Source organism: Anomaloglossus baeobatrachus, chromosome 6, assembly GCF_048569485.1.
Source record: "Anomaloglossus baeobatrachus isolate aAnoBae1 chromosome 6, aAnoBae1.hap1, whole genome shotgun sequence".
In the NCBI taxonomy this organism is placed as follows: domain Eukaryota; kingdom Metazoa; phylum Chordata; class Amphibia; order Anura; family Aromobatidae; genus Anomaloglossus; species Anomaloglossus baeobatrachus.
Window position 1 is genome coordinate 301110006 of NC_134358.1, and position 27669 is coordinate 301137674.

General features: G+C 41.6%; 1 protein-coding gene across 2 annotated transcripts in view; it reads left to right on the plus strand.

The window, feature by feature from the left end:
* The window catches only part of TMEFF1 (transmembrane protein with EGF like and two follistatin like domains 1), a 314378-nt gene that overhangs the window by 205615 nt on the left and 81094 nt on the right, over positions 1-27669 (plus strand). For both annotated transcript variants that reach the window (XM_075314890.1, XM_075314889.1), the window contains exon 5: positions 27112-27208. In XM_075314890.1, the coding sequence (XP_075171005.1) occupies positions 27112-27208 (97 nt within the window). The remainder of the gene's footprint in view (positions 1-27111; positions 27209-27669) is intronic.

The window sequence follows — 27669 nt, forward strand, 5'->3', positions numbered from 1 at the left end:
AATACATCCAGTCTCTTGACTGATGTCCTATATAAACTCAGATATGTGGTAGGAAAATACATAGAATGCTTTGAAGTGCATATGGCTCCCATGTAAGCTGTTTTTCTTCCATTTTCAAGGGAAATCACATTTAAGGGTATATAAAATAAAAGTTTAAAAATTGAACATTTTTGTCAAATTATTTTCACAAATAAACACAAAAAATATCAGCCTAAATTTACTACTAACATGAAGTACAATATGTCACGAAAAAACAATCACTGGGATCCATTGAAGCGTTCCAAACTTATTACTTCATAAATTGACACTGGTCAGAATTGAAAAAAATTGGCCTGGTCAGGAAGGTAACAACAGGCTTTGGGGTGAATGGGTTAATATATTACAATCACATTATATAAAACTTATGCATGACTTCTGCAGTGATGACTCATTGCAGAAGTCATCAGTGCAGAAGTCATCACTCAGAGGCATCCTGTTTCTCCAAAGAGCTTAGGATGGATTCAGCTAGTCTATTTTTAATTATGTGATGTCATAGACCTAATGGAAAAGAGAAGAATTAACTGGGTAGAAGGGCAAAATATAGTAATTGGAAGTATGCAGTGCTATATAATATGATGATTGCAAAATAGTAAGAGGATAAAAACTTTGATGGGAGTGCTTTTTTAAGTGACACAGTAAATGGTGGCTGCAGTCTAGATCTAAGAAATCTGTTGACAGAATATCTTTTAAAAAATACGTAAAACAACATTTGAATCAAATGAAAATTAATCTTCATTTCTTTGAGCCATGTCCTTGTAGCATCCTTCTACCTTTGAGTATTTGTGGTCCCATGATTATCCAGATGTATCCTCTATGATATAGAAAATGTGACACTGGGTTACAAAAGTGGCTGTCAATCACACCCTGATACGCTTTGGGTGTGATTGACAGCTGCTATGTACTCCAGGTTATGTTGGGACTGTTGCAACATCATGTGTGCAAGATTTTCAGTAGCTCTTCCATTATGGAGTATGGATGTTGTCAGTCATGCCCATGGCGATTTGATTAGAGTATGAAAGCTGGACTAGTCTTGGGTAAGAGACACCAATTTAGACTAGTCTTCCTCATTAGCCGATATCCAGTGGCAGAAAATAAATATTACACATAATGCTTATTAGTATTATACAGTGGCGACCAAAAGTTTAGCATTTTTTTTACACATGTGATTGCTTCTGTCTGGTTGTTGTGATACCATTTTCCTGGTGATGAGTTGAAAGTGCTCTGTTATCATGCAAGACCTTAATTTTAATGAAATTGCTTTTGCATATAGGTATGGTCATTTAATTAAAGAAAACTGACTGCCAAAAGTTTTGCATATAGTCTTTATTGATCACAACAAAGGGAGTAATTCATTGTTCACAATGCCATAACTTAAAATTTTGTAGCATAACCTCTTGCTTTAATTACTGCACCACACCGACGGGGCATTGAAGCCCATAGGTATTCAAGACATCTTGAAGGATCTTGCTCTATTCCATTTGCAAATCTGCAAACAATGCATTTTTACTGCTATTGGTACGGGCCCTAACTTGTCCTATCTCATCCCAAAGGTGCTCTATAGGGTGTAAATCAGGTGATTGACTTGGCCATTGCAACAGGCTAATATGTGTCTTTGCTAACTAATTTTTGACTGAATTGGACATGTGCTTAGGACCATTGTGTTGCTGGAATTTTCAGCCCCTGCCTACTTTGGTTTTACCATGTGTCAGCATTACATTCTCCAGTATATCTTTGTACATGGTAGCATTCATATTGACCTTGCCATTTGACCAAGTTTTTTCAGCCCTCTTAGTTTGTGCTTATTGTAGCATTCATATTTCCATCAATTCTATGTAGAAGGCCAATGGCAGATGTAGAAAAGCAGCCCCATGGACTTGGGGCGTGTTTTTAGCCCTGATTCTCTCTATTTGGGAGAAATGTGTAAGATACACTTGATTTTGAGGGCAGGGGCACTGCGCACTGGTGTGCGGAGCCCTATCTCTCTCCTTGTTTTTCTTGTTTATTGTTGTATGATGCAATCTGTTTGTGGAGCGTGGTGTGCCTCAGTCGTGTCGCTCAACCTAATGTTTTTGAGAATTGGTGGAGAATGCCTCTCTCCTCCAGGTATGAAGTATCCGTCCGGATCATATCTTAGTCTACGCTTATGGCGACATCTTTAAATATTGTAGCGTGGAATGTTAGAGGGCTCGGAGATGCGAACAAAAGATGTGCTATATTTACTCACCTACAGAAACTTTTCCCGGCTATTTTATGTCTATCCGAGACCCATATGGTCAGGGATAATGTTCATTGGCTGAGGAGGTGATGGATCGCGCATGAATATCATTCCACATACTCGACCCATGCACGGGGTGTGAGTGTGTTGGTGCACAAATCCATCCCGTTCTCATGTACCAGATCAGTGATTGACCCGGGGGGCAGATTTGTATGTTTGCTTTGCACGCTGTATGGTATACAATTTATTCTGGTTGCGATATATATCCCTCCACCATATTCAGTCGAACCGGTAAAAAGAATATTGTCTATTTTAGATTCCCTTCCATCTGTGCCGACGCTTTTGATAGGGGATTTTAATAATTACTTACATCCCTATCTAGATAAATTACACTCGGGAAACATATCGGAGAACGCCGCCCCGACTTCATTTGCTAGAATGCTAACAGAACTGGGTTTTGTAGATCTTTGGCGTGCCCAACACCCCACAACCAAACAATTCTCCTGTTACTCTAGCTCCCACCACACCATGTCACGGATAGACCTGGCTATTGGAAACACACTTATGGCCTTATATACACAAAAGGTGGCCTACCTACCTAGAAGTGTATCTGATCACTCACCCTTACATGTTACGCTTGCATGGGGAAACCCCCTCGCTCTGCCCAGGCCTATCTGGAAACTTAATCCCTTCTGGATCCAGCTTATTGGGGGATCTTTATATGATAACATTCTAGAATACTTTCATCTTAATGAGTGCTCTGCACCGCCACACATAGTTTGGGACTCTATGAAAGCTGTGGTAAGGGGCATATATATTAGAGAAATATGCATACGCAAAAATCAAACCAAATGTTACACCCAGAGTCTGATTCAGGAGGTTTCTGATACGGAGGCTGCGGTGGTGCTCAACCCGACAGTAGAAACTAAAAACACTCTAGAGAAGGCACAGATGTCACTCAAAGAAAATCTCATGTCGGTGGCAGAAAATAAACGCTATTTCCTTAAACAAAATTATTTTATGGCGGGGGAGGGCGTGGGGCACCTACTGGCCACAGTCATTAGAGCACAGGAAGGATCTTCTTATATAAATAGGTTAAAGACGGAATCAGGTGACTTTGTAACAGCAAGCGAGGATATAATAAGAGAAATAAAGAGGTATTATATGCGGCTATACACATCAGACTGTGACCTCACGGAGACTGAGATTGAGCAGTATTTGGATGCTCTCTCTCTTCCTACACTGAGTGATGTAAACAGGGAATTGCTGGACCGGGACATCTCATTGGAAGAACTGGAGGAAGCGCTTGGCCAGACACAAAATGAAAAAGCTCCGGGAACTGCCTGGAGAGTTTTATAAAACGTATGCACCCTTACTGCTACCCAAACTACTTAAGGTATTTGAAGAATCTGAAAGGCAGAGGGTCCTCCCACCCTCTATGAGGGAAGCCTTAATAGTCTTAATATTAAAACCCGGAAAAGATCCAGAGATCCCGGATTCGTATCGCCCAATCTCTCTCCTACAAACAGACATTAAATTGCTGGCCAAGGTGCTCGCCAATAGGATGTACCGAGTCATCTCATCTATAGTGCAGAGTGATCAGACAGGATTCATTCCATGCAGAGCCACATCTATGAATCTCAGGAAATTATATTTGGGAATTCAACATAGTTCTGAGGTACCAGGGGAAAGGGCAATTTTGTCTTTAGACGCCGCTAAGGCGTTCGATAACCTTGAATGGGAATATATGTGGGCTGTACTTCGGAAAATGGGCTTTGGACATAGATTCATAAATTGGGTAAATCTGCTATATGACTCACCGGTGGCGAAGGTTAGGGTTAATGGCAGGGTCTCCGAGTCTTTTCCTCTTGGAAGAGGTACTAGACAGGGGTGCCCGCTTTCACCCTTGCTATTCGCGACTGCAGTGGAGCCGTTGGCAGTGGCAATACGGAAATCCAGGGAGGTAGAGGGATTTCGGTGTGGAGCCGTGGAACAAAAGATATCATTATACGCAGACGATCTACTCTTATCTTTAGACAGGGTACGTTCCTCGATTTTGCCGGCAATGAATATCATTCGGGAATTTGGACAGAGGTCTGGTCTACGAATCAACTGGTCCAAGTCGGCTTTAATGCCGTTGGACCCCCTTCCGGGGGACTTTTCGGACTTACAGATTCCAGTTCCTGTGGTCCGGGAGTTTAAATATCTGGGAGTAATTGTCAGCCCAATCCCGAAGGATTTCCAGGCCCTAAATCTGGAACCCCTGTTACAGCGATTCAGAGCAAAAGTGCATACCTGGTGCCGTTTGCCGCTATCAAATATCAGCAGATCCAATTTAATTAAAATGATAATGATGCCACAATTACTATATTTTATACATAATTGTCCAGTGTGGATACTTAGGGAATTTTTTGTAACAATTAATACAATATTCCGGGAACTTATTTGGAAGAAAAAGCAAGCTAGGATTCGACTGGAAGTGCTACAGCGGGGAAAGGAAGAGGGAGGACTGGCGGTACCAAACCCATATATATACTATATAGCCTCCCAGATGCAACATCTGAGGGGTTGGGGCAAAGAAGGAGGGTATGATACCAGTGGTGATATAGTGAGAGAGGGATCAGCATGGAAGTACCCAGGTTGCCGGTTGGATGTGGGACAAAGACAGATAAATGGGGCATGATATCCCACACTGGCTATGATATTCCGGGTGTGGGACAGGGGTAAGTCTCTTTTGGGGATAAGCGGACCTACAGAGCTCTGGCCACTGTGGCAGAACCCCGACTTGCCAGAAATTAAACAACTAGTAGGTTTCAGAGGATGGGAGGATAAAGGGATCCATTTAGTGTCACAAGTACTACAAAATAATACTCTTAAAAGCTTTGAACAACTGAGAACGGAGTTTCACCTTCCTCATGTCTTCTTTTATCAGTATTTGCAGCTGAGACACGCACTGGAAAGACAGGGGAGGACAAACCCGGTAACAGTGACACATAATCAAACATTACATAGGCTGCTTACATCTGAGTCCTCTAAGGGTCTTATTTCGGAACTATATAAAAAATTACTACCTGCCCATCTGGAAACACATCCATTGATTGTTAAAAGCAAATGGGAACGAGACGTCGGTCCCCTGACGGAAGGCCAGTGGTCTGATATATTGGAACAAGTTCCTAAACTGGCAGTATTGGAGTGCCAAAAGCTGTCTCAAATATATCTCATCCACAGGGTATATAAAAATCCCAGTCTATTATTTAAGATGGGACTCAGACCAAACACACAGTGTGTTAGGTGTGGACAGGATGATGCCCATTTGGTGCATGTTATGTGGGAGTGTGGACACATTGGTGATTTCTGGAACCAAACCCTGGGACTTATAGATCAAATATATCATATCACAATACAACCGTCGCCCCGCCTGTGCCTGTTGAGTCTGTGGGAAGGAGAAGTGGACCCGGATTCTCCAGCAGCCCTGGGAATAGCACGTATCTTGTACCAAGCAAGAAAGCTACTTGCATATCACTTGTTAGACCCTCTACCACCAACATTACCAGAGCTCAAAAACAAATTAAATAATGTCATAAGATTGGAAAGGGGAGTTTATTTAAAAAGAAAAATATTGAAAAAGTTTTACAGCATTTGGCGGCCATGGATGGAGTTGCGGGGCCTACCCTCTAGTGCACTGGTTCGGGATGCAATGCTGGAACGGTTACTGTTGTGCCTGCAGTGATGGCATGTGTGAGGAAGGGAATGAAAACTAGTTTTTTCTGTGACGAAGTGGACTTTGAATGAAGAGGTGAGAGAGGACTGGAACGGTTTCATGGATGACTGCACGGAGAGGGAGGGGCGGGAGAGTATAGCAAGATGATGTGGAGCGACACGGCTGATGGAGGAGGTGTTTCTGTTAGTCTGAGGCATTATTGCATAATTTAAGTTTTGTTTATTTGTAGAGCCACGAGGTTTGTAGGCTCAAGCTATATAATATAATTATGATTTGAGAACTCTATTATTATATTTACATACATGCAGAGAAAGAACCTGATTTATAAATCACATGTGTTTATCTGTTTATTGTTATCAGTTATATGAAAAGTGAAATACTCTCTGTATTGATCCCTAATGATTTAATAAAAAAAGATCTGATTTAAAAAGAAAAGCAGCCCCAAATCATGACATTGCCACCACCATGTTTCACTGTAGGTGTTTGGTGCCTTACATCATTACGTTTTCCAATTAGACAGTATATATAGTGCGGTATGTATAGTGCTTGCCATCACTACCAAACAGATTGAACTTAAATTCATCCAACCACAACACCTTAAGCCATCTTTACACCTTACAATTAGGTATGCGATCTCGTATGCGATGTGACACGCCCAGGTCGCATATGCGATTGAATGAGATTGCACGTAGGTCGTTCATTTGCTGTCACACGAGCATTAGTAGTCTATATTAAATTGATCAATTTTGTGTGCGATCCTTTAGATCATGTGTTCTGTGACGTATGCATTGGGCACCCTTTTTTTTTTTAATTTATTGACTTGCCAAGCGTGTGTAATGTGTAGGGATGCGTTTTTACTATGTCATCTGCCATTCAGCTCTGCTACATGGCCGCTGACAGCAGACACAGACAGCCATGTAGCAGAGCTGAATGGCAGATGACAGCAGACACAGACAGAGCCGCACTGTCAGAATGAACTCGGGTGAACCTCACCCGACTTTATTGTCATGCTGCGGCTCTGTCTGTGTCACGCCCTGATTAGCGGTGACCTGTGAAGGACTCACCGGTGACCGCTAAACTCCTGAGTAAGTGACTTGAGCAGCCGTCTCTCATACTCACCGATCCCCGGCTCTGCACGGCATTCACACTGCTCCGGCGGCTTTTACTGTTTTGAAAAAGCCGGCCGCTCATTAAATAATCTCGTATTCCCTGCTTTCCCCGCCCACCGGCGCCTATGATTGGTTACAGTGAGACACGCCCCCACGCTGAGTGACAGGTGTCACACTGCACCCAATCACAGCAGCCGGTGGGCGTGTCTATACTGTGCAGTGAAATAAATAATTAAATAATTAAAACAAACGGCGTGTGGTCCCCCCAATTTTAAAACCAGCCAGATAAAGCCATACAGCTGAAGGCTGGTATTCTCAGGATGGGGAGCTCCACGTTATGGGGAGCCCCCAGCCTAACAATATCAGCCAACAGCCGGCCAGAATTGCCGCATACATTAGATGCGACAGTTCTGGGACTGTACCCGGCTCTTCCCGATTTTCCCTGGTGCGTTGGCAAATCGGGGTAATAAGGAGTTAATGGCAGCCCATAGCTGCCAATAAGTCCTAGATTAATCATGTCAGGCGTCTATGAGACACCTTCCATGATTAATCTGTAAATTACAGTAAATAAACACACACACGCCCGAAAAAATCCTTTATTATAAATAAAAAACACAAACATATACCCTGGTTAACCACTTTAATCAGCCCCAAAAAGCCCTCCTTGTCCGGCGTAATCCAGGATGATGCAGCGTCGCATCCAGCGCTGCTGCATGGAGGTGACCGAAGCTGCAGCAGACACAGCCGCTCCTGTCACCTCCACACAGCTAATGAAGACAGCCGCGCGATCAGCTGAGCTGTCACTGAGGTTACCCGCTGTCACTGGATCCAGCGGTGGATGCAGCGGTGGCCGCGGGTAACCTCAGTGACAGCTCAGCTGATCGCGCTACTCACCGCCGCTCCGGTCACCTCCACGCAGCAACTGAGGTGAGTAGCTGCGTAGACCACCCATAACAAAATATGCACAACATTTTGTCCAGCAAATGTAGAAAATTAACACATAAAGGGATAAAACAATGTCAAACATAATTTTCTTCCTTATAGCTGACAACCATTTGTTTCCGCTTTACTAAAATAAAAAAAACAGGAAAATGTCCTCACAATAACCAAACAGAAGTAATTATATTTAAAAAAAAAAATGAAAAGGAAAGACTTTTGGTCTCACTATGTAAAATGCCTTGGCAGAATATACCCATATACACTGCTCTAGTTGTGGCTGGGGAAAGATATGGCCTTGACTGGCTCACTTTATGAGGCGCCAATCGAGTGTCAAGTATGGGAATAGGTTGACTGTTATCTCTCCTCATACAGCATCTTATCAGCAGCACATGACTTGTTAACACCGGGCAATGCTCTGCCGATAACAGTGATTTTTCTGCTACCATAAAGGATCTGATCATCTGATAAATGACCATTTGGCTTGTTCTTTGGGTGATCACCGCCATACTTACATAGGGTGATAATTGTTCACCAATTTACTTGTCTAAATGTATCATTAGTGTGTGTATCTAACATAGCGAAATTAGATTGTAAACCCCAGTGGGAACAGGCAGTGATATGAAATGATCTCTACAGCGCTGCGAAATATGTTGGCACCATATAGGCAATGAAAAATCTTGTTTTGTGACAGGACTTAGAAAAATGGAAACTGATGTTATATATATGAAAGTAGGTCTTATTTTCGGGGAAACAGGGTATTAGAGATAAATATATATCATACTCATGTGTTTTGGAGAGTTATATTGATGTTCCAGAATGTGATATTATTATCTTTGAATAAATGTTGATGTTTTTTTTTATTTATTTTTTTAATTTTGATGTTCAAGAATAAATGTGTATTGTTGGTCATGTAAAAAAATAAGACATCCCCTGAGACTAAGGGGTGCTTTTCACACTACGACATCGCAAGCCGATGCTTGCGATGCTGAGCGCGTTAATCCCCGCCCCCTTCGCAGCTGCGATATCATGGTGATAGCTGCCGTAGCGAACATTATCGCTACGACAGCTTCACATGCACTCACCTGCCCTACGACGTCGCTCTGGCCGGCGAACTGCCTCTTATTAAGGGGGTGGGTCATGCGGCGTCATAGCGACGTCACACGGCAGGCAGCCAATAGAAGCGGAGGGGCGGAGCTGAGCGGGATGTAAACATCCCGCCCACCTCCGTCTTTCCGCATAGCCGGCGTGAGCCGCAGGTAAGGTGACGTTCCTCACTCCTGCAGATTCACACACAGCGATGTGTACTGCCGCAGGAACGAGGAACAACATCGTAACATCAGTCCTTCCGAAATTATGGAAATGACCGACGCTACACCGATGATACGATTTGGACGTTTTTGCGCTCCTTAATCGTATCAAAAAGGATTTACACACTACGATATCGACTGCGACGCCGGATGTGCGTCACTTTCGATTTGACCCCACCGACATCACAGCTGCGATGTCGTAGTGTGCAAAGTGCCCCTAAGACCTAGCCCCTCTTTTCAAGAAAAAAAGTTATGTAAGACCCTGTTTTATTTTCAGACAAATACATTATATCTAATCTTGGTCTGTTAGAGAGGATCACATTCATGTTTATGTCACCCATTAAATTACAGCCTGATTTCTGTTTTACAAGCTAACATAAACTCTGCAGTTAAACAACAATATGTTTAATTAAATTTCACATATTTAATAGGAGAAAACTAGAATACTGATGGGTGAAATGCCATATCATTTCTGAACAAGCTATCAGTGCAGTAGACTACAAATGGCAGACATGCAATGCTTTATATAGACAAAGTGGGTCAAAATGGACACTTTTTGCACACTTTTTACTTTTTTTGCCATGTATTAAATGAGGATAGAAATTATAATTTCAGTATATCAACAAAAAATTCTCATCAACAAGTGACCTAGAAGTGCAGCGTGCCCTCAAAATCAGTACAGGTATAGTTCTGGGCACAAGTTAGTAAGAGAACAAATTTCCACATAATTAGTGCCAACATGCAAATATCCATCTTACAAAATCTAGATAATATGAAGATGCATAGTACTTGCTGTCTTAATGGACCTAAGCAAATACCTCCATTCATAGACCTGCCGATGCAGGACCTTCATTTTGGTCCATGTATTTTCTTCCATTGTGTTCCCCACTTTCTTAGTATTGTGTTCATTAGGAAAACCTAGGAATACTCCTTATGGATGTTTCCATGTAGCCGCCAGATGATTAAAAGGGTGGTTCCCGCATATTTTTTATTGTCCAGATCGATATTATATTGAGAAACAATGTTTCTCTCAAATACCTTGTGTTGGCAATAGTGCCTGTGAGAGGCGCTATTGCAGACCGCTGTTCCCACTCCAGTGACGTCTCCGTCAAGTGCTGCACACGTCACATCCGTGCAGCCGGCTGCATTGTGCTGTGCTGTGAGGGAGGAGGAGGGAGCAGGGAGGAGATGGGCTGTGACAGCGGTGAAACACCGCCCACAGCTCAGTGAGTGTGGAAGACTGCAGCCGGCTGCACGGATGTGACGTGTGCAGCAGTTGACGGTGACGTCACCGGAGCGGGGAACAGCGGTCTGCAATAGAGCCTCTCACAGGCGCCATTGCCAACACAAGGTATTTGAGAGAAACATTGTTTCTCCATATAATATCGAACTAGACAATAAAAAATATGGGTGAACCACTCCTTTAACTTTGAACAGAACAGCAGAGTTAAAAGTTAGTCAAAAATGACCGAATTTGAAATTTGATTTATTTTTTTTTTTTAAATATTCATTATGCGGTTCTGAAACTTGTGGTTAATTGACTTTTCCTCAATTGAGGGGTTCTTACTATGAGTTGTTATTTTTTTTTTTGTTTACTTTTTTCAAAAATAATCGGAACATTCTAAGTGTATAGTAAACCCGAACAGAACAGCAGGGTTAATCTTATCTACTTTAAAGGCGAGATAATTTTTTCTGTGTGCAAATTTAGAGATTTGCCCCGAAAAAAAAAAATAAAGCTACTGGGGCAATTTAGCAGACTGTGCTGCACTGGGACCAGTAATCCTGTTTTATGCATTTTAATATAATTACAGCAGTTATTGTAAACCATTTTCTCTAAGTAACCCCTTTAAGCCTCTATCTTCAATATCTCTCATGCTGTTTTTCACTTATTTCTCAGTTTGCCATTACTTTGCACAAGTTTGGAAACAGACAGCAGCAGACAAGTTGGTGTGTTGTGTTATTTGATAGATGTCCGATGACACAAAGTTCTGAATTCAGTTAGCGAATGTTCATGAATAATGACTAATGTACTTAAATTCAATTGGCCAAATTTCAGTGTCTCTTCTATAGTTCCCAAAGTATGGCTCCTGTAAGCAAAGACACAGGCACAAAGCTTCCTTCCACTCCCCAAGTATCCCTGACTTGATAATGGCTGTCTGTCTCTCAGCCAGACTCATTCCATGTCTCTGAATCAGCCATGATGGAGTGTGAAGGAGTTCCACAGACTCTGTAGTGACCTTTAAAGGCCCCCATACAAATTAGACTAACATCAGCTGAACTTGCCAATATCAGTGACAGTCATATGCGTATGGGAGACTTCAAGAAATGAGTGCTGCGGAACAATCCAGCATATCCTATTTCAGAATGACGATACTTTTGTTCTCTAACGTTCTAGATTTCTAGTAGCAGCTCCCTCATAGAGAACACAAACACTCCTGTGAATGGGAGAGTCGGGGAAGATAGCTGATGGCTGAACCATCTAAAGAGTATAGATGACTTAAAGAAGTTGTCCATTACTTTAAAGGGAACCAACCAGCATGATTTTGCCATATAAAGTAAAAGCAGTGCTATACTGGCACTAAGATGGTGAATCAAATCATACCTTCAGTTTCCAGAGTATATGTTTAATTGCCGAAAAAAAACATTCTCAATTGTCCAAAAATGAGTGCATTGCTTGAGTGGCACGTACAGTGGGGCAGGACTATGTGGGTAAATTCCTCTATATATGTTTCTTCTCCTGGCTTGCCCCCTTTTCTTTATTAAAGTTTAATAAGGTTTGCGTCGCCATTGTTGGGGGCGCATGCTCATTGCTATTATGATGTTGTCTTCAATAAAATGGCGCTGACTCTGGCGCCATTTTAATTAAGACACTTTGGAGACAAATATCGGCGCATGCGCAGATTTTATTTTATTTTTTTCATCTGAGCATGCACCCTTATCACTCATAGTTTTCTCCACGGATTCTTCAATAAAATGGCGCCGACTCCGGTACTATTTTAATGAAGACAACATCACAATAGGAATGTGCACGTGACGCCAACAGCCAAATTTAAATAAAGAAAAGGGGGCAAATCAGGAGGATGCCGGAAGAGGTATTTACGCAGAGAACCTAACCTTTATAGTCTCACCCCGTTGCACACACCACTCAGCCAATGCACTCATTTCCGGACCTTTGAGAACATTTTGTTTTTGACAATCAAACATACAATCTGGAAACTAAAGGTATGATTAGATTCACCATCCTAGCGCCAGTATGACTCTGCCTTTACTATATATGGGAAAATCCTGCTGGTTGGTTCCCTTTCACATTGATGGCCTATATAAATCAATAAGAGGCTGATGTCCAGTGCCCGGCCGCAGCTACTATTAGAAGACAGAGCAGCTCCGGAACTGAGCATTTCCTGCCGCCTGCTGCCGCCAAATCAGGTATCGGACAGTCCTAAATAGTCACACAAACCTTAACTAGAATTCAAATAAACCCTTTATAAGAAGACTGTCTGCATATTGATGCTTCAGCAGTAGGAACAGATATAGGACTGTATTGGAAATTAGCAATAAAGTGTCCTATCAGATCATTAAGGCCGGTGCTAATTACCAAATGTCTATTAATATCAGACAAGAAGACTCACATATTTACTGGAGTGCTTCTTTATGAGTGAGAGTAGAAAACTTCTGATGTAAAAGAGGAATATTGGTGCTTTGAGAGATCTATGTAATGGTAAAAAAGACAGAATTCATGTTATCTACCCAGTATGCAGCCCAGCAGAGGTGAACATATCATTAGTGCAGTCACACAGGGGCCCAAGAGGTGAGAGGGGCCATTTCTACCTCCAAAGTAGGTGAAATTGTGCTTTTTGATGAGCTTTTAGGCTGCAAAATGCCCATATTCTTGCACAGGGGCCCTCATCTGTCTGTGTCCACCAGTGCAGCCCAGTCTAGGGTACCCAGCAACATTAAAAGCATAAGTCTATGAAAAGTTTTCCAAAGTTACATCATGCACACTTTAAGGATGTGGAATAAATTTGGCATTTGTTTAGTCTTCCAAATTATTAATCAGCAAAATGAGTTTCTCCGCAATTAGTGATATTGAATAAACACTTTCTGAATGTAATGTACAAACAAAGTCCCGACAGCACAGCTTGAACTACTCGAAATATTCATGATTGGCTGTTTCCCCTTCGGCACAATCTTTGCTGGTAAGTACGAAAAACTTGACATTTAGCTTTTCTATTAATACCATGAAATAGAGGAGCCGAGAACAGGGCTTTAAAAAAGCAGATGCCTTTAAGTTTGAAAAATGCTCCCCGCGGTGTCCCATGACAAGCAGATTTAGCACCGTGTCAAAGTTAATATACACCATGAGTGTTTGATCCTCATGTTTTAAAGTCCACAATAAATCACACCCCATGAATCAATTGGCTTCCTATCATTTCATGGGCAGCTCATCTTATAAGGGCAACTGTGTACCTCACCGAACGCCACTTCTCCCGTTATAATTACAGCCCAAAGGTTACAAGTGTGAAAAAAGAGAACGGACAACATTGTCTCAGTCTAATTAACATTTGATTAAAAAATTGTCAAAAAAGGGAAACATGGCCACCAGTTGGAGTCAACCTTGTTAATATTGCCCTATCCATTCATTCATGGCAACAAAGTCAATGAAAATTCTGAACGTCGACCTTGGCCATTTGATCTCAATGTTCTCCTCTGCCAAGCACAATAAACATATTATATGTCCCTTTACCTTCACCAACATGATAGTAATTTCCAATGAAGCCTTGTGTTTTTCGTGGATCACTGAATTCCTTGGTGATTAATAACTAATCTTTCTATAATTTACTAAAATATAAAATAAGTCTTATTTTTTACCCCATTAAAAATAGTATTCAGCTTTTTTTGTTACAATTTTTTTTTTCTAAAAAAAAAGCTATAGGAAACTAAATATTGGCTCCATCACAGCCCAGAGATGCCATCTCGTTTCCAGAATAATGAACTACAAATCGGTGATGCACACTTCTGTAAAGCTGCACCTCGAGGCATTTGTCCCTTAGAAGTCAGAGTTCCCTTACAGTGAGAGGAACAAACTGTGATGGAAGCCTCATGGGTTGTTTCTGAGATGATTTATCAAAGAAGCAAATTAATGTACATTAACCTCTGATTTTTATAAAATCATGATCAAGCTAAAACCATGACAAACTAAAGAACAGCACTTTTAAACATTCTTATAATTTTTCCATACAGAGATCAAAATTCAGACAACTGCTAGATCTGCAGCAGATATAATGAGCAAAATAATGATTTTAGCAAAATGACAGCAAGCAGCCCAGTAAGTAATACATTTATGGAATCAGGATCTCTGCCCATACATTAATCTGGTCTCATATGGGGTAGAAAAACCTGGTGACAGATTCCCTTTAACCAGAAGGTCACAGCGCCTTAAGGTACCGTCACACTAAGCGACGCTCCAGCGATCCCACCAGCAACCTGACCTGGCAGGGATCGCTGGAGCGTTGCTACACGGGTTGCTGGTGAGCTGTCACACAGGCAGATCTCACCAGCAACCAGTGACCAGCCCCCAGCCAGCAGCACGCGTGGAAGCGATGCTGCGCTTGGTAACTAAGGTAAATATCGGGTAACCAACCCGATATTTACCTTGGTTACCAGCGCACACCGTTTAGCGCTGACTCCCTGCACTCCTAGCCAGAGTACACATTGGGTTAATTACCCAATGTGTAGTCTGGCTATGTGTGCAGGGAGCAGGGAGCCGGCACTGACAGCGTGAGAGCGGTAACGAAGGTAAATATTGGGTAACCAAGGGAAGGGCTTCTTGGTTACCCGCTGTTTACATTGGTTACCAGCGTCCGCAGAAGCCGGCTCCTGCTGCCTGCACATTCAGTTGTTGCTCTGTCGCTGTCACACACAGCGATGTGTGCTTCACAGCGGGAGAGCAACAACTAAAAAATGGTCCAGGACATTCAGCAACAACCAGCGACCTCACAGCAGGGGCCAGGTTGTTGCTGGATGTCACACACAGCAACATCGCTAGCAACATCGCTGCTACGTCACAAAAGTCGTGCCTCAGCAGCGATGTTGCTAGCGATGTTGCTTAGTGAGATGTGGCCTTTATTGTGCAAAGGTCTGCATCTAATGTTTAAAGGGAACCTGTCAGGTGCAATATGCACCCAGAACCACAGGCAGATATGGCTGCATATTAGTGTTTCCCGCCTAGCAGTCCCTGTATACACTACCATAAATAAACAGATCTTTAGAAAAAGTATTTCTAAAGATCGTTTAGTATATGCTAATGAGGCCAGCGATTAGTTGCAAGGGCGATACTTCCCTTGGCTAGTCAACCCACATAGCATGTTAGCATGCCAATGTGGGTGTACTAACATGCTAATGAATACGCAGCGACGTGCACATACCTCTTGATTGTGGGCAGCGGCGGATGGATGTGCATTGTGCATGATCCGTAGTCCCGGGACATCTGATCATGCGCACTAAACTGATGCCGGGTGTAAGCTTCCTGGCTTCAGTGAGGTATAGTGTACATGACCAGAAGTACTGAGGACTCCTGATCATGCGCAGTGCGCATCCATCCTCCACAGGCCGCCATGAACATGAAGGTATGTGCACGTTGCTGCACATTCATTAGCATGTTAGAACATCCACAGGGGCATGTCAACATGCTATGTGGGCCGGCTAGCCAGGCGAACTCACGCTCTTGCGACTCGTCGCTGGCCTCATTAGCATATAATAAATGATCTTTAGAAATACTTGATTTCCTTTGGTGTTGAGGGGCAAAGAATGCTTTCATATCTAACAAAGAATTTAGATTGTGAGCCTCATTGGAGGTCTGTGAGTGATGAGAGGGTCTGCAAAGCGCTGCAGAATATGTTTGTGGCATATAAAGAAGCATAATGAATATATAGAAGTCCTGGGTGTCGTCCCTGTAAGCGCTCCAGCCCTCCACACTTGTCCCGCAAAACTCCTACCTTTTGCTTTTGATCGACGTCTCCACCACCATGACAACTCACTGAATTTTCTGGAGAAATGTGTAGCTCATATTAACAATACTTACCCGATAACTTGTTTTTAACAGAAAAGCCCTTTAACACAGACAGAAAAGACAAAACAATCACTGATCTTGGGAAGACCAGCCAGAAAAAACACTGCCGGCAGCCAACAAAGGCGCTCAAAACAGTGAAATCCTAGGTGCATTGCCCCCTGGGAAATATGAAAATCAAAAAAAGGTCCGTGGAGCCTCTATTAGGAGTCTCAACACAGAAAATAGCCAGATGTGCCTCCGGGAAGGACCTAGCCAAGGAGGGGCTCTTTTTAGGAAACCACCATAACCACCATATTAAGTGGCCCTTTCAGTCAATGTCCAACTCTTTGACGAGTTTAAAGATATGACAAGGGAAATACCAAGGCCAGGTATCCATCCACAGACAGCTGTTTTGGGGTGTTGCACCTCATCAGTGTGAAGTAGGATTCTGGCTAGGTGGCAGCAATGCCTAGTAGACCAGCAAGACAAAACAATCACTGATCTCGGGGAGACCAGCCAGAGAAAACACTGCCGGCATCCAACAAAGGCGCTCAAAACAGTGAAATCCTAGGTGCATTGCCCCCTGGGAAATATGAAAATCAAAAAAAGGTCCGTGGAGCCTCTATTAGGAGTCTCAACACAGAAAATAGCCAGATATGCCTCCGGGAAGGACCTAGCCAAGGAGGGGCTCTTATTAGGAAACCACCATAACCACCATGTTAAGTGGCCCTTTTAGTCAATATCCAACTCTTTGACGAGTTTAAAGATATGACAAGGGAAATACCAAGGCCAGGTATCCATCCACAGACAGCTGTTTTGGGGTGTTGCACCTCATCAGTGTGAAGTAGGATTCTGGCTAGGTGGTAGCAATGCATAGTAGACCAGCAAGACAAAACAATCACTGATCTCGGGGAGACCAGCCAGAGAAAACACTGCCGGCATCCAACAAAGGCGCTCAAAACAGTGAAATCCTAGGTGCATTGCCCCCTGGGAAATATGAAAATCAAAAAAAGGTCCGTGGAGCCTCTAGTAGGAGTCTCAACACAGAAAATAGCCAGATATGCCTCCGGGAAGGACCTAGCCAAGGAGGGGCTCTTTTTAGGAAACCACCATAACCACCATATTAAGTGGCCCTTTTAGTCAATATCCAACTCTTTGACGAGTTTAAAGATATGACAAGGGAAATACCAAGGCCAGGTATCCATCCACAGACAGCTGTTTTGGGGTGTTGCACCTCATCAGTGTGAAGTAGGATTCTGGCTAGGTGGTAGCAATGCATAGTAGACCAGCAAGACAAAACAATCACTGATCTCGGGGAGACCAGCCAGAGAAAACACTGCCGGCATCCAACAAAGGCGCTCAAAACAGTGAAATCCTAGGTGCATTGCCCCCTGGGAAATATGAAAATCAAAAAAAGGTCCGTGGAGCCTCTAGTAGGAGTCTCAACACAGAAAATAGCCAGATATGCCTCCGGGAAGGACCTAGCCAAGGAGGGGCTCTTTTTAGGAAACCACCATAACCACCATATTAAGTGGCCCTTTTAGTCAATATCCAACTCTTTGACGAGTTTAAAGATATGACAAGGGAAATACCAAGGCCAGGTATCCATCCACAGACAGCTGTTTTGGGGTGTTGCACCTCATCAGTGTGAAGTAGGATTCTGGCTAGGTGGTAGCAATGCCTAGTAGACCAGCAAGACAAAACAATCACTGATCTCGGGGAGACCAGCCAGAGAAAACACTGCCGGCATCCAACAAAGGCGCTCAAAACAGTGAAATCCTAGGTGCATTGCCCCCTGGGAAAGGATATCTGGCTATTTTCTGTGTTGAGACTCCTCTAACAGAGGCTCCACAGACCTTTTTTTTATTTGCTTTAACACAGACAAAAATGGTGGCACGTGTAGATCCTGCCTCTCATACTGGTTTATATAGTAGCATTCCTAGTGTAGTATTTTTTTATTTTGGAGTGTTCTGGATGTGGACCTGATCCATTTCTTCTGCTCGGATAGCATGTGTGTGCGGCACTTACAGATCTGCGTTCTGCAGGTGTATGGTAATGAGTTTTGCCACATTCTCGTAATGCTTGCCGCTGTGCTTCCCAGGACGGCTCGTATTATGATGGCACAGCAGATAAACACTGGCTGAGATGATTGTTGAGGAAGTATTTGATTTTCCACAAACATTGTTTAAGAGGATTTTGTCAGAACCCAATTTGCTGCTTCATCGTCTTCTTGGCTAGTTTCAATTGCTGAGGCAGAAAGTAAACATTACATGTAAACGTGCGGCATTAGATAAATGATGGCTGGCAAAGACGATCATAAATCCCAAGAGAAATCAGAAAGTATCGGCCATTGGCAATCTGCTTCTGATCAATTCCGTCCATTGTCTCATGTGCATCAATTACTGAGAGCACTTGTCTTTCACTTGTCAACCAAGCTTTTCCAAAGTATCTTAGTGCTAAATGAGTTATATTGCTGCGATATGCCATGTGATTTATGGCCTCAGTCGCCCTTCAGCGCTCATTTTTTGTGATAGATTGTGTACAGGTGTTGTATTTGTGCCATCCATTTGTTTTCGGCTTTATCTGATGAAGCACTGCTCAAATCTATGATTCTGTCTCGCCTTTTTTGGGGTGAGCACTGTACCAGACGCAGCCGGGAGGTAAGAATCATGTCTTATAAATTGAGAGCATAATTGGTTTATCCACCAGAAAAGTATTGCACTATATTAGTATGGGAGACTCAAATGTAATTATCTATTCACTTACCGTATACTGCCACGTTAGCAAAATACCTGCTGGATCGTTGGATTAAATATAACACCAATTATCTCCATAGCATAATAAGATTCGGAGCGATGCATTAAAATTCTAGAAGCTAGAGTGTAGGAAAGAGATCTTCGACTTATTGCTGCATTGAACAAGATCTGATGTGAACAGCAGTTATTATATCACAATAGTCATTTTACCATGACATGGAGCCAGTATGATCCCACAATTGGTCTGCATAGTCACCCACTTTCAACCCCATCAAGCATTTAAAGGGAACCTGTCACCAGTTTTTCGGCCTATAAGCTGCGGTCACCACCTCCGGGCTCTTATATACAGCATTCTAACATGCTGTATATAAGAGCCCAGGCCGCTGTGTAGAATATGAAACACACTTTATAATACTCACCTAACGGTCGCACTGTGGTGGAGTTGGGCTGTATGGGTGTCTCCGTTGTCTGCCTCTTTCATCCATTTTCGTCCTCCTTCTGAAGCCTGTGTGTATGACGCATCCTACGTCATACACATTCGCCGATCCCGCGCAGGCGCACTACAATACTTTGATCTGCCCTGCTCAGGGCAGATCAAAGCGCGCCTGTGCAGGACCTCAATGCCGGCGAGTGTGAATGACGTAGACACGTCATGCACCCCGGCTACAGAAGAAGGACGACAAAGATGGCCAAAAGAGGCGGCGCCGGCACCGGACAACGGAGACGCCCATCTGACTCAACTCCACCGCAGCGCGACCGTTAGGTGAGTATTATAAAGTGTTTTTTATGTTCTACACAGCGGCCTGGGCTCTTATGTATAGCATTCTAACATGCTGTATATAAGAGGTGGTGGCCGCAGCTTATAGGCCGAAAAAGTGGTGATAGGTTCCCTTTAAAGAATAAACCAAATGGGTTTTATGGATTTATGGCCCCTGTAGACAAACCAGTAATTTGTGGCAATGTTCATTTGTTCCTTTTGACCCACCTTACCAATGCTGTATTCACCTGATAAAGGTGTTGGACGTTCTGTTAACTAAAGCGATGATTTTAGGACAGTATAAAATTTCCCATTAACGTCAGATCTTTGTCCCATGCAAACATGTGATGTGCTGCCGATAACATGATATTCTATGTATACAGAAAGATCCATATCAACAGTCATTCTGTGCACATAGAAAGTTCTACGACCTTTTTAGACTGGCCAGTACACATATATAGGCAATCTGAGGTTGTTTGTTGCTTTGGGTCAACCCATCTACAGGGGTCATTAAGGATTTATGTTCCAGTTGTTTTTATATATCACCATGATAACATCTGGACATGTAGGGTGCATTGGGAAATGGATAATATACCTTGACTGTCTATGAAACTGCCAATTGTTTTGTCACCAACCCCTCAAAAATTTCACATGGGGCCAATTCCAGTAATAACTACATTTTCCCAGAATAATAAGATGTTAAATAGACAATATGTTTATTCAATAATTACGTAGTTATACCTGAATAAAGCAATAAATGTTGTAGGAGAGAGAAGACTAAAAAAATAAACATCAGAAAAAAAAGATCTGTCTGATATCATAGTCCATGTAAAGGACCAAAACCATCTTTGATGTGAGAAGCAGAAAGTCCCTTCATTTTTTAAAAATTATTTATCTTTTATATTATAATACCTTCATGATGAACAGATGTAGAGCAGCACTATAAATCATAAATAATAATAAATATGATCAGGAGAAAAATAATAATAATAATCTTGGAGACCCGGGAAAAGTCCTAAAAATAAAGAACCCCCATGTGTCGTATAGCAAACAACAAAAGGCAATTAACCCTTGAGTTATAATATGCTGAAGAGAGTAAAAAAATAATATATAAAGCCCAGTGTTTCACCAACACTGGGCTTCTTCAGGAGTGTCTCAGTATTCCAATATTGTCCAATCTTTGCCATCTTTATTTCACAATAAGCAATAGGAACCACTCGACATATGCAAATAGAGATAAATCTTAGCCCTTCTGGTCACAAAAAGAAAATTCAAACTATAAAGGCCCCGTCACACTAAGCAACATCGCTAGCAACATCGCTGGTAACGAACAACTTTTGTGACGTTGCTAGCGATGTTGCTGTGTGTGACATCCAGCAACAACCTGGCCCCTGCTGTGAGGTCGTTGGTTGTTGCTGAATGTCCTGGGCCATTTTTTAGTTGTTGCTGTCCTGCTGTGAAGCACAGATCGCTGTGTGTGACAGCGAGACAGCAACAACTAATGTGCAGTGAGCAGGGAGCCAGCGTCTGCTGAGGCTGGTAACTAATGTAAACATCGGGTAACCAAGAAGCCCTGTCCTTGGTTACCCGATATTTACCTTTGATACCAGCCTCCTCTGCTCTCACTGCCTGTGCTGCCGGCTCCTGCTCTGTGCACATGTAGCTGCAGCACACATCAGGTAATTAACCCGATGTGTGCTGTAACTAGGAGAGCAAGGAGCCAGCGCTCAGTGTGCGCTGCTCCCTGCTCTGTGCACATTTAGCTGCAGCACACATCAGGCAATTAACCCGATGTGTGCTGTAACTAGGAGAGCAAGGAGCCAGCGCTCAGTGTGCGCTGCTCCCTGCTCTGTGCACATTTAGCTGCAGCACACATCGGGTTAATTAACCTGATGTGTGCTGTAACTAGGAGACTGGGGGCTGGTCACTGGTTGCTGGTGAGCTCACCAGCAACTCGTGTAGCCACGCTCCAGCGATCCCTGCCAGGTCAGGTTGCTGGTGGGATCGCTGGAGCGTCGCAGTGTGACAGCTCACCAGCAACCTCCTAGCAACTTACCAGCGATCCCTATCGTTGTTGGGATCGCTGGTAAGTTGCTTAGTGTGACTGGACCTTAACTTAGTGGCTCAGGTTTTGCATAGCTTGCTCCTTTGTCTTCCATGCTCTGATAGGGTTTGCTTGTTTGACCACAATTTACAGCCCAGTAACAAGCTCAGAGGTTTTTGTTTTAATTACTTTTAATTACAGAACACGGGTAGGGCCTACACTTAAGGCAGATGGAATTGTGAGGGATCCCTGTGCCAACCACCCCACAAAAATACAAAAATCCAGAGGCACAAAGGAAACTTAACATTCAGTGTATTAAATTCACAAAGCAAACCAAACTTTTCTGGTATTTTTATCTTGCCCAACCTAAAGCAGACACCAGTCATCTAATAGGCTTTGATCACAACTAAAATTTTACCAACGCATTCACTCCCCAAACTTTTGGAGCATATTGACTTCCATTCTAAAAAAAAAAAAAGTATTTCTGATTAATGTCAGTATCCTCTTAATAGGTTGGCGTTCATTTTTTTTATTGATGGGTTATCCTTCAGAGAGGCCAGCAATATCTGACTGATGAGGTGCCAAAATTCTTGCGTGTTGCCAGAACACTCAGCTTCGTCAAAACTATAGTGGCTGTGGCCGTGTCTACATTTTTGATTTATAATAATAAAATATATATATATATATATATATATGTATATACACATAGTGGAACCTTGGATTACGAGCATAATTCCGGGAGTCTGCTCTTAAACCAAGTTACTCTTATATCAAAGCAAATTTTCCCATAGAAAATAATTTAAACACAGACAATTCATTCCACAACCCAAAAATATTTACTGTATTTATGCAAACTTATTACAGTAATACAAAATAATGTCCTGTATTCATATAAAATTATTACAGTACACCAATACAACATACTGTACAGTAAAAAACATAAAGGAAATTAAACGGCACTTTAGCTTACAATAAAATTGTTGGTGTGCGGGAGATACAGTATAAGCAATGTGCTGCACTGGTTATCAATAAGAAAGTACAATACTGTATCCACAAATGCAAATAGATAGGCATGCTATATAGTATACACTGTACTGTGCAATGGTATACTGTATACAGTATACAGTACATATGTACAGAAATTTACCTCCAGTGTGGGTCAGAGCATGGTAAAAGGACGGAACCGGAAGTGACCACAGTGATTATTTGCTCTTATTGCAAAGCATTGCTCTTAGACCAAGTTACAAATTTGTAAAAATCTTCCCTTGTCTTGCAAAACGCTCTCAAACCAAGTTAGTCTTAATACAAGGTTTCCCTGTAGATATATATATATATATATATATATATATATATATAAATATATCTGTATATAATATGTTATTACTCTCAGTATCTCCTTAAAGAGCTTGGCTTCTTCTTTTTTATTAATGGCCTAGCATTAGGACAGGCCATCAATATCTGAAAAGCGGATACGTTTAGTATGCATGTGTCCCATTATATCCTAGGGGTGCTTTTGCTGTGTGAATCCAGTTTTGCATATATATATTAAGTAGTTAACTAAACATAACTTCAAGAAAAGAAACAAGGAGGATGAAACATGCTTCTAATATTCTACTCATGTTGCACTGTATGGCTTTTTTCATTGTTTGTCATTAAGGTATGTAAATTATACAACCACATTTCCATACATGATATTTTCCTGTATAGTGGGAATGAGAAACTACTACCGTTGGCTGCTGTAGTTTGGTAAATGTTTCAGGTTTCTAAATTTATAAGTTATCTCAATACATAAAAAATAAAAATGCAAAATATCATTTGTTCTCCAACTGCATCAATCAAATCAATAATGTTCTTGTCAAAATTACTCACCTTGATATATGAATAATGTATATAGAACAGTTAGGATATCACAAAATATATTGTGCCACTTCAGGCAGTCAAGTAACTTCACAAATTATTACAGTTCAGGAAAGATTCCAAGGGTCCCAAAGGGCATGAAATGTGTAATTGCGTTTTTAGGGAGTATTTTTTTTCAGGTTCTTCCCAAACAAATGACAAATGGAGCTACCGCACTGTCTGCAGTCAAAACAGTCACTAAATTATCAGTGTTGGAATAAGCGCAGTCAAGTGTCACCACAAAAATGATAGCCCTTGCTGCTAGACTTATGGAAATTGTGACAGTAATTGGCCAGTTTGAAACATTATAATTTAAGTGACTGCATTGGTTACAGCACTGGGTGAACCTTTAAAAGAAAAGGGCTCATGAGTGGCATTCCAAGCTCCAAGATGGCACTGCCGTAGCTCATAAAATAGTCGTGGTTAATATTTCAGATTGCAGTTTTTTTTTCACTGAATTGTGCGTATTTATGTCTAAAATTGCCTGCTGTTACCATAAGGTGGAACCTGTCAGGTCTTCTTTACTCCTCATGCAATACCCCTTTGCACAAACACATTTGTGGAGCCAAGAAGCATCACAGTGACATTTCTTACTGTGAAGATGCAATGTGAAACTTGATAGGGTCATACTCTAGGACAAGGTCAAAAAACACTGTTTTCTGTCCTTAAGGTCAGTTATATTAGAGATTTGCATGTTAGCTAAGGGTAGAAAGCATGTAGTGTTTGCACGGGATGCTGCTGGCCGGTATACATATGGTGACAGCATATCAGGCTTGTAACTTGCCACATACTCTGTTCTACTGTTGATACAAAGGTCTTGAGGATAATTGGACATTTCTATTTCTTTCATATCACTTTGTATCTTGTTCCTCATTCAGTTTTTCTGTTACTTTTCACTTCTAAACAGCAGAAGTCAAGGATGAAAATACTCTAAAAAAATAAAATAAAAATAAATTAAAAATAGAAAAAAAAAACAAATATATAAATCTCAGTGTGTGTGTGTGTGTGTGTGTGTGTGTGTGTGTGTGTATGTCTGCTAAAGGAATCCGCACTGTTGCATTTACAATTACGAAAATTTGCACAGACACTCCATGTGACTCAAGGAACGTCATAGACTATGTTTTGAGGGGAAAATTTAACCCTGCGCTTTACAGTTATTTGCCAAAATACCTGCTTACATTTAAGTCAATGGAGCTGGGAGCTACAGGTAATTAATAGGAGCTCTGATTGGTTGCTATAGGCAACAAAGGACATTCTTAGTATAAGACACACAGAGACAAACGCACACAGAGACAGACACACAGAGACACAAAGAGACAGAGGAACACAAAGACACACATAGAGACAAAGACACAGAGAGAGAGACACACACAGAAACACACAGACAGAGAGACAGACGCAGACACAGAGACTCACACACAGACAGACACACAACCAGAGACACGTACGCAGAGACACACAGAGAGATAGAGACTGATATAGAGGCACACAGAGACAGAAACACATAGACACATAGAGACTGATACAGCGACACAGAAACAGAGACACACAGAGACAAACAAACAGACACAAAGACAGAGACAGACACACAGACAGAAAAACACGGAGACAGACACATAGACAGACACACAGAGACAGACACAAAAATAGAGACACACAAAGACAGACAGAGACACAGACAAATAGAGAGAGAGGGAGACAGACGGACAGAGAGGGATACAGACAGTAAGAGAGGCAGAATGAGAGAGTGGGAGAGAGGGAGATTGAAAGTGGCAGAGAGACAGTTACTATCCCGGGCAATGCTGGGTACTACAGCTAGTATATATATTTAGGCGGATATGGAAAATGAACAATAGTGCCTTCAGCTCAAAACTGACATCACAGTGAGTAGGACCCAACTACACCCATCTACTCTTCAAAAAAGTCTGTCCAGTAGTGATCTTCATTGAAGAATTGCATTAAAAAAACATCCCTTCAACATATAAACAAGGCTAATTATGACACATGATGAAGTTATAACGAGGGTGGACATTTCAGTAAGACAACGATCCCAAACACATAGCCAAGGAAACTCTCAGTTGGTGTCTTAAGAAATAAAATAGGCCCAACCAATCTACTGACCTGAATCCAATAGAAAATATATGAAAGGAACTAAAGCTCAGAGTTCATAGAAGGAACCCACCGAACCTTTGGGGTTTGAATAGTGTTTATCTGGAAGTATGGACCAAAATCACACCTGGGCAATGTATGGGAGTGGTTTCTCCATACAGGAGGGGTCTTGATGCTGTCATCACTAACTAAATCTGTTGTACTAAATATCAAGTAAATTTCAGTAAATGTGTTCAATACTTTTCTTGTGTCATTTCTCAATATTAAACCACTAAATTTATGGACATCTATAGTTTGATTTCTTTGCGTGTGTGGATTTGATGGTTTGTTACCGACATTTGGTGAGAAATTCATGTCAATAGCATCTTTAGAAATTTACTTGGAAAATTGGTGATGTTTTCAATACTAATTTTACCCGGTGTGTGTGTGTGTGTGTGTGTGTGTGTGTGTGTGTGTGTATACATATATATATATTTATATAATAGAGAGTGAGATATGATACATACCAATAGTTGGAAATGATATAGGTTGTGATGTTCCCAGTCCCAACAGTGGCATATATGTGACATGATGCAAATTCCTTGACACGTCCATTTGATTTGTGATGGTTTTGTGCAAGTAATTAAATCCGATTTTTCCCCTGAGCTGAATGTAGTGTTCATTTTTATTCATGGCGACACAAACAATACCAGGGGCTAAACTATTCTATAATGCAGGTCACTAAACCATAATACAGATGAAATTATTCTACATTATATGTACGATTCTCTGCTTGCCGTGTGCCTCGGGAGCGACATGTACATTTGAATTTATTTATTTTGCTTTTTCTTTGGTGGTATTTATATAGTAAAAGGTCCAATTATTACATACTTTCTAGTGATTAAGACATACTGGCGATTGCATTTTTTGGTGGTGTCTAGTTGGGACCACAGACCACTCTCTGTCCCGCCTAATATACAGTCTAACGCACTTCATTAGTGAAAAGTCAGATCTTAATGCTTCATTGAGCATCACCAGTAAGGCTGGGTACACATGAGCGTATTTCAGGACCGTGTACGTATAAGCTTATCATATTTGTAGGCAAGTATTGATATTTGTTTATATTTTTGCTACTAATATCTGAAGCTTTATTAAGTAACTTCATCCATTTTTGTTGTTTTTTTTTGGGCAGAATACGAAGGATCTGGGACTGAGGTTCATAGGAAACATCCTAAATGTGGTGCTTGCAAATATGGTGCCGAGTGTGATGAAGATGCAGAAGATGTGGGGTAAGGACAATTGTTCTGTTCGTTCTTCAGCATTTCTAGTATACTGTGATATGAGAGAAGGAAGATCCTTTCAACATGTGAATGATTGAACATTTTCTTTTCTGTTTTTAGCTAAATAAACATTATACGTTGTATAATAACAGGCTATCGGCTGGTTACAAGAGTGAACGTCTACATGATACCAAGTCGTGCACATGTGTGAGATTCTAGGTTAGGAGATGACAGCAGAGAAAATGAAAGTGGTGTAGAATAAAGATGCAAAATGTACTAAAAATGTGCATTTAATGCACATCAAGTCATCTTAACTCGCATAGAAATAGAAAATCCCTTTAAGCTATGATAGAGATGTGACATGTCAGTCTTTTTCTATTCGTTTCCACAACTATTATTTTTTCAATGCCCTACCATGATTTTTCTTAATTTGTATTAATCCTGTTTTCTTAAATTAAATGGCAGTGTCA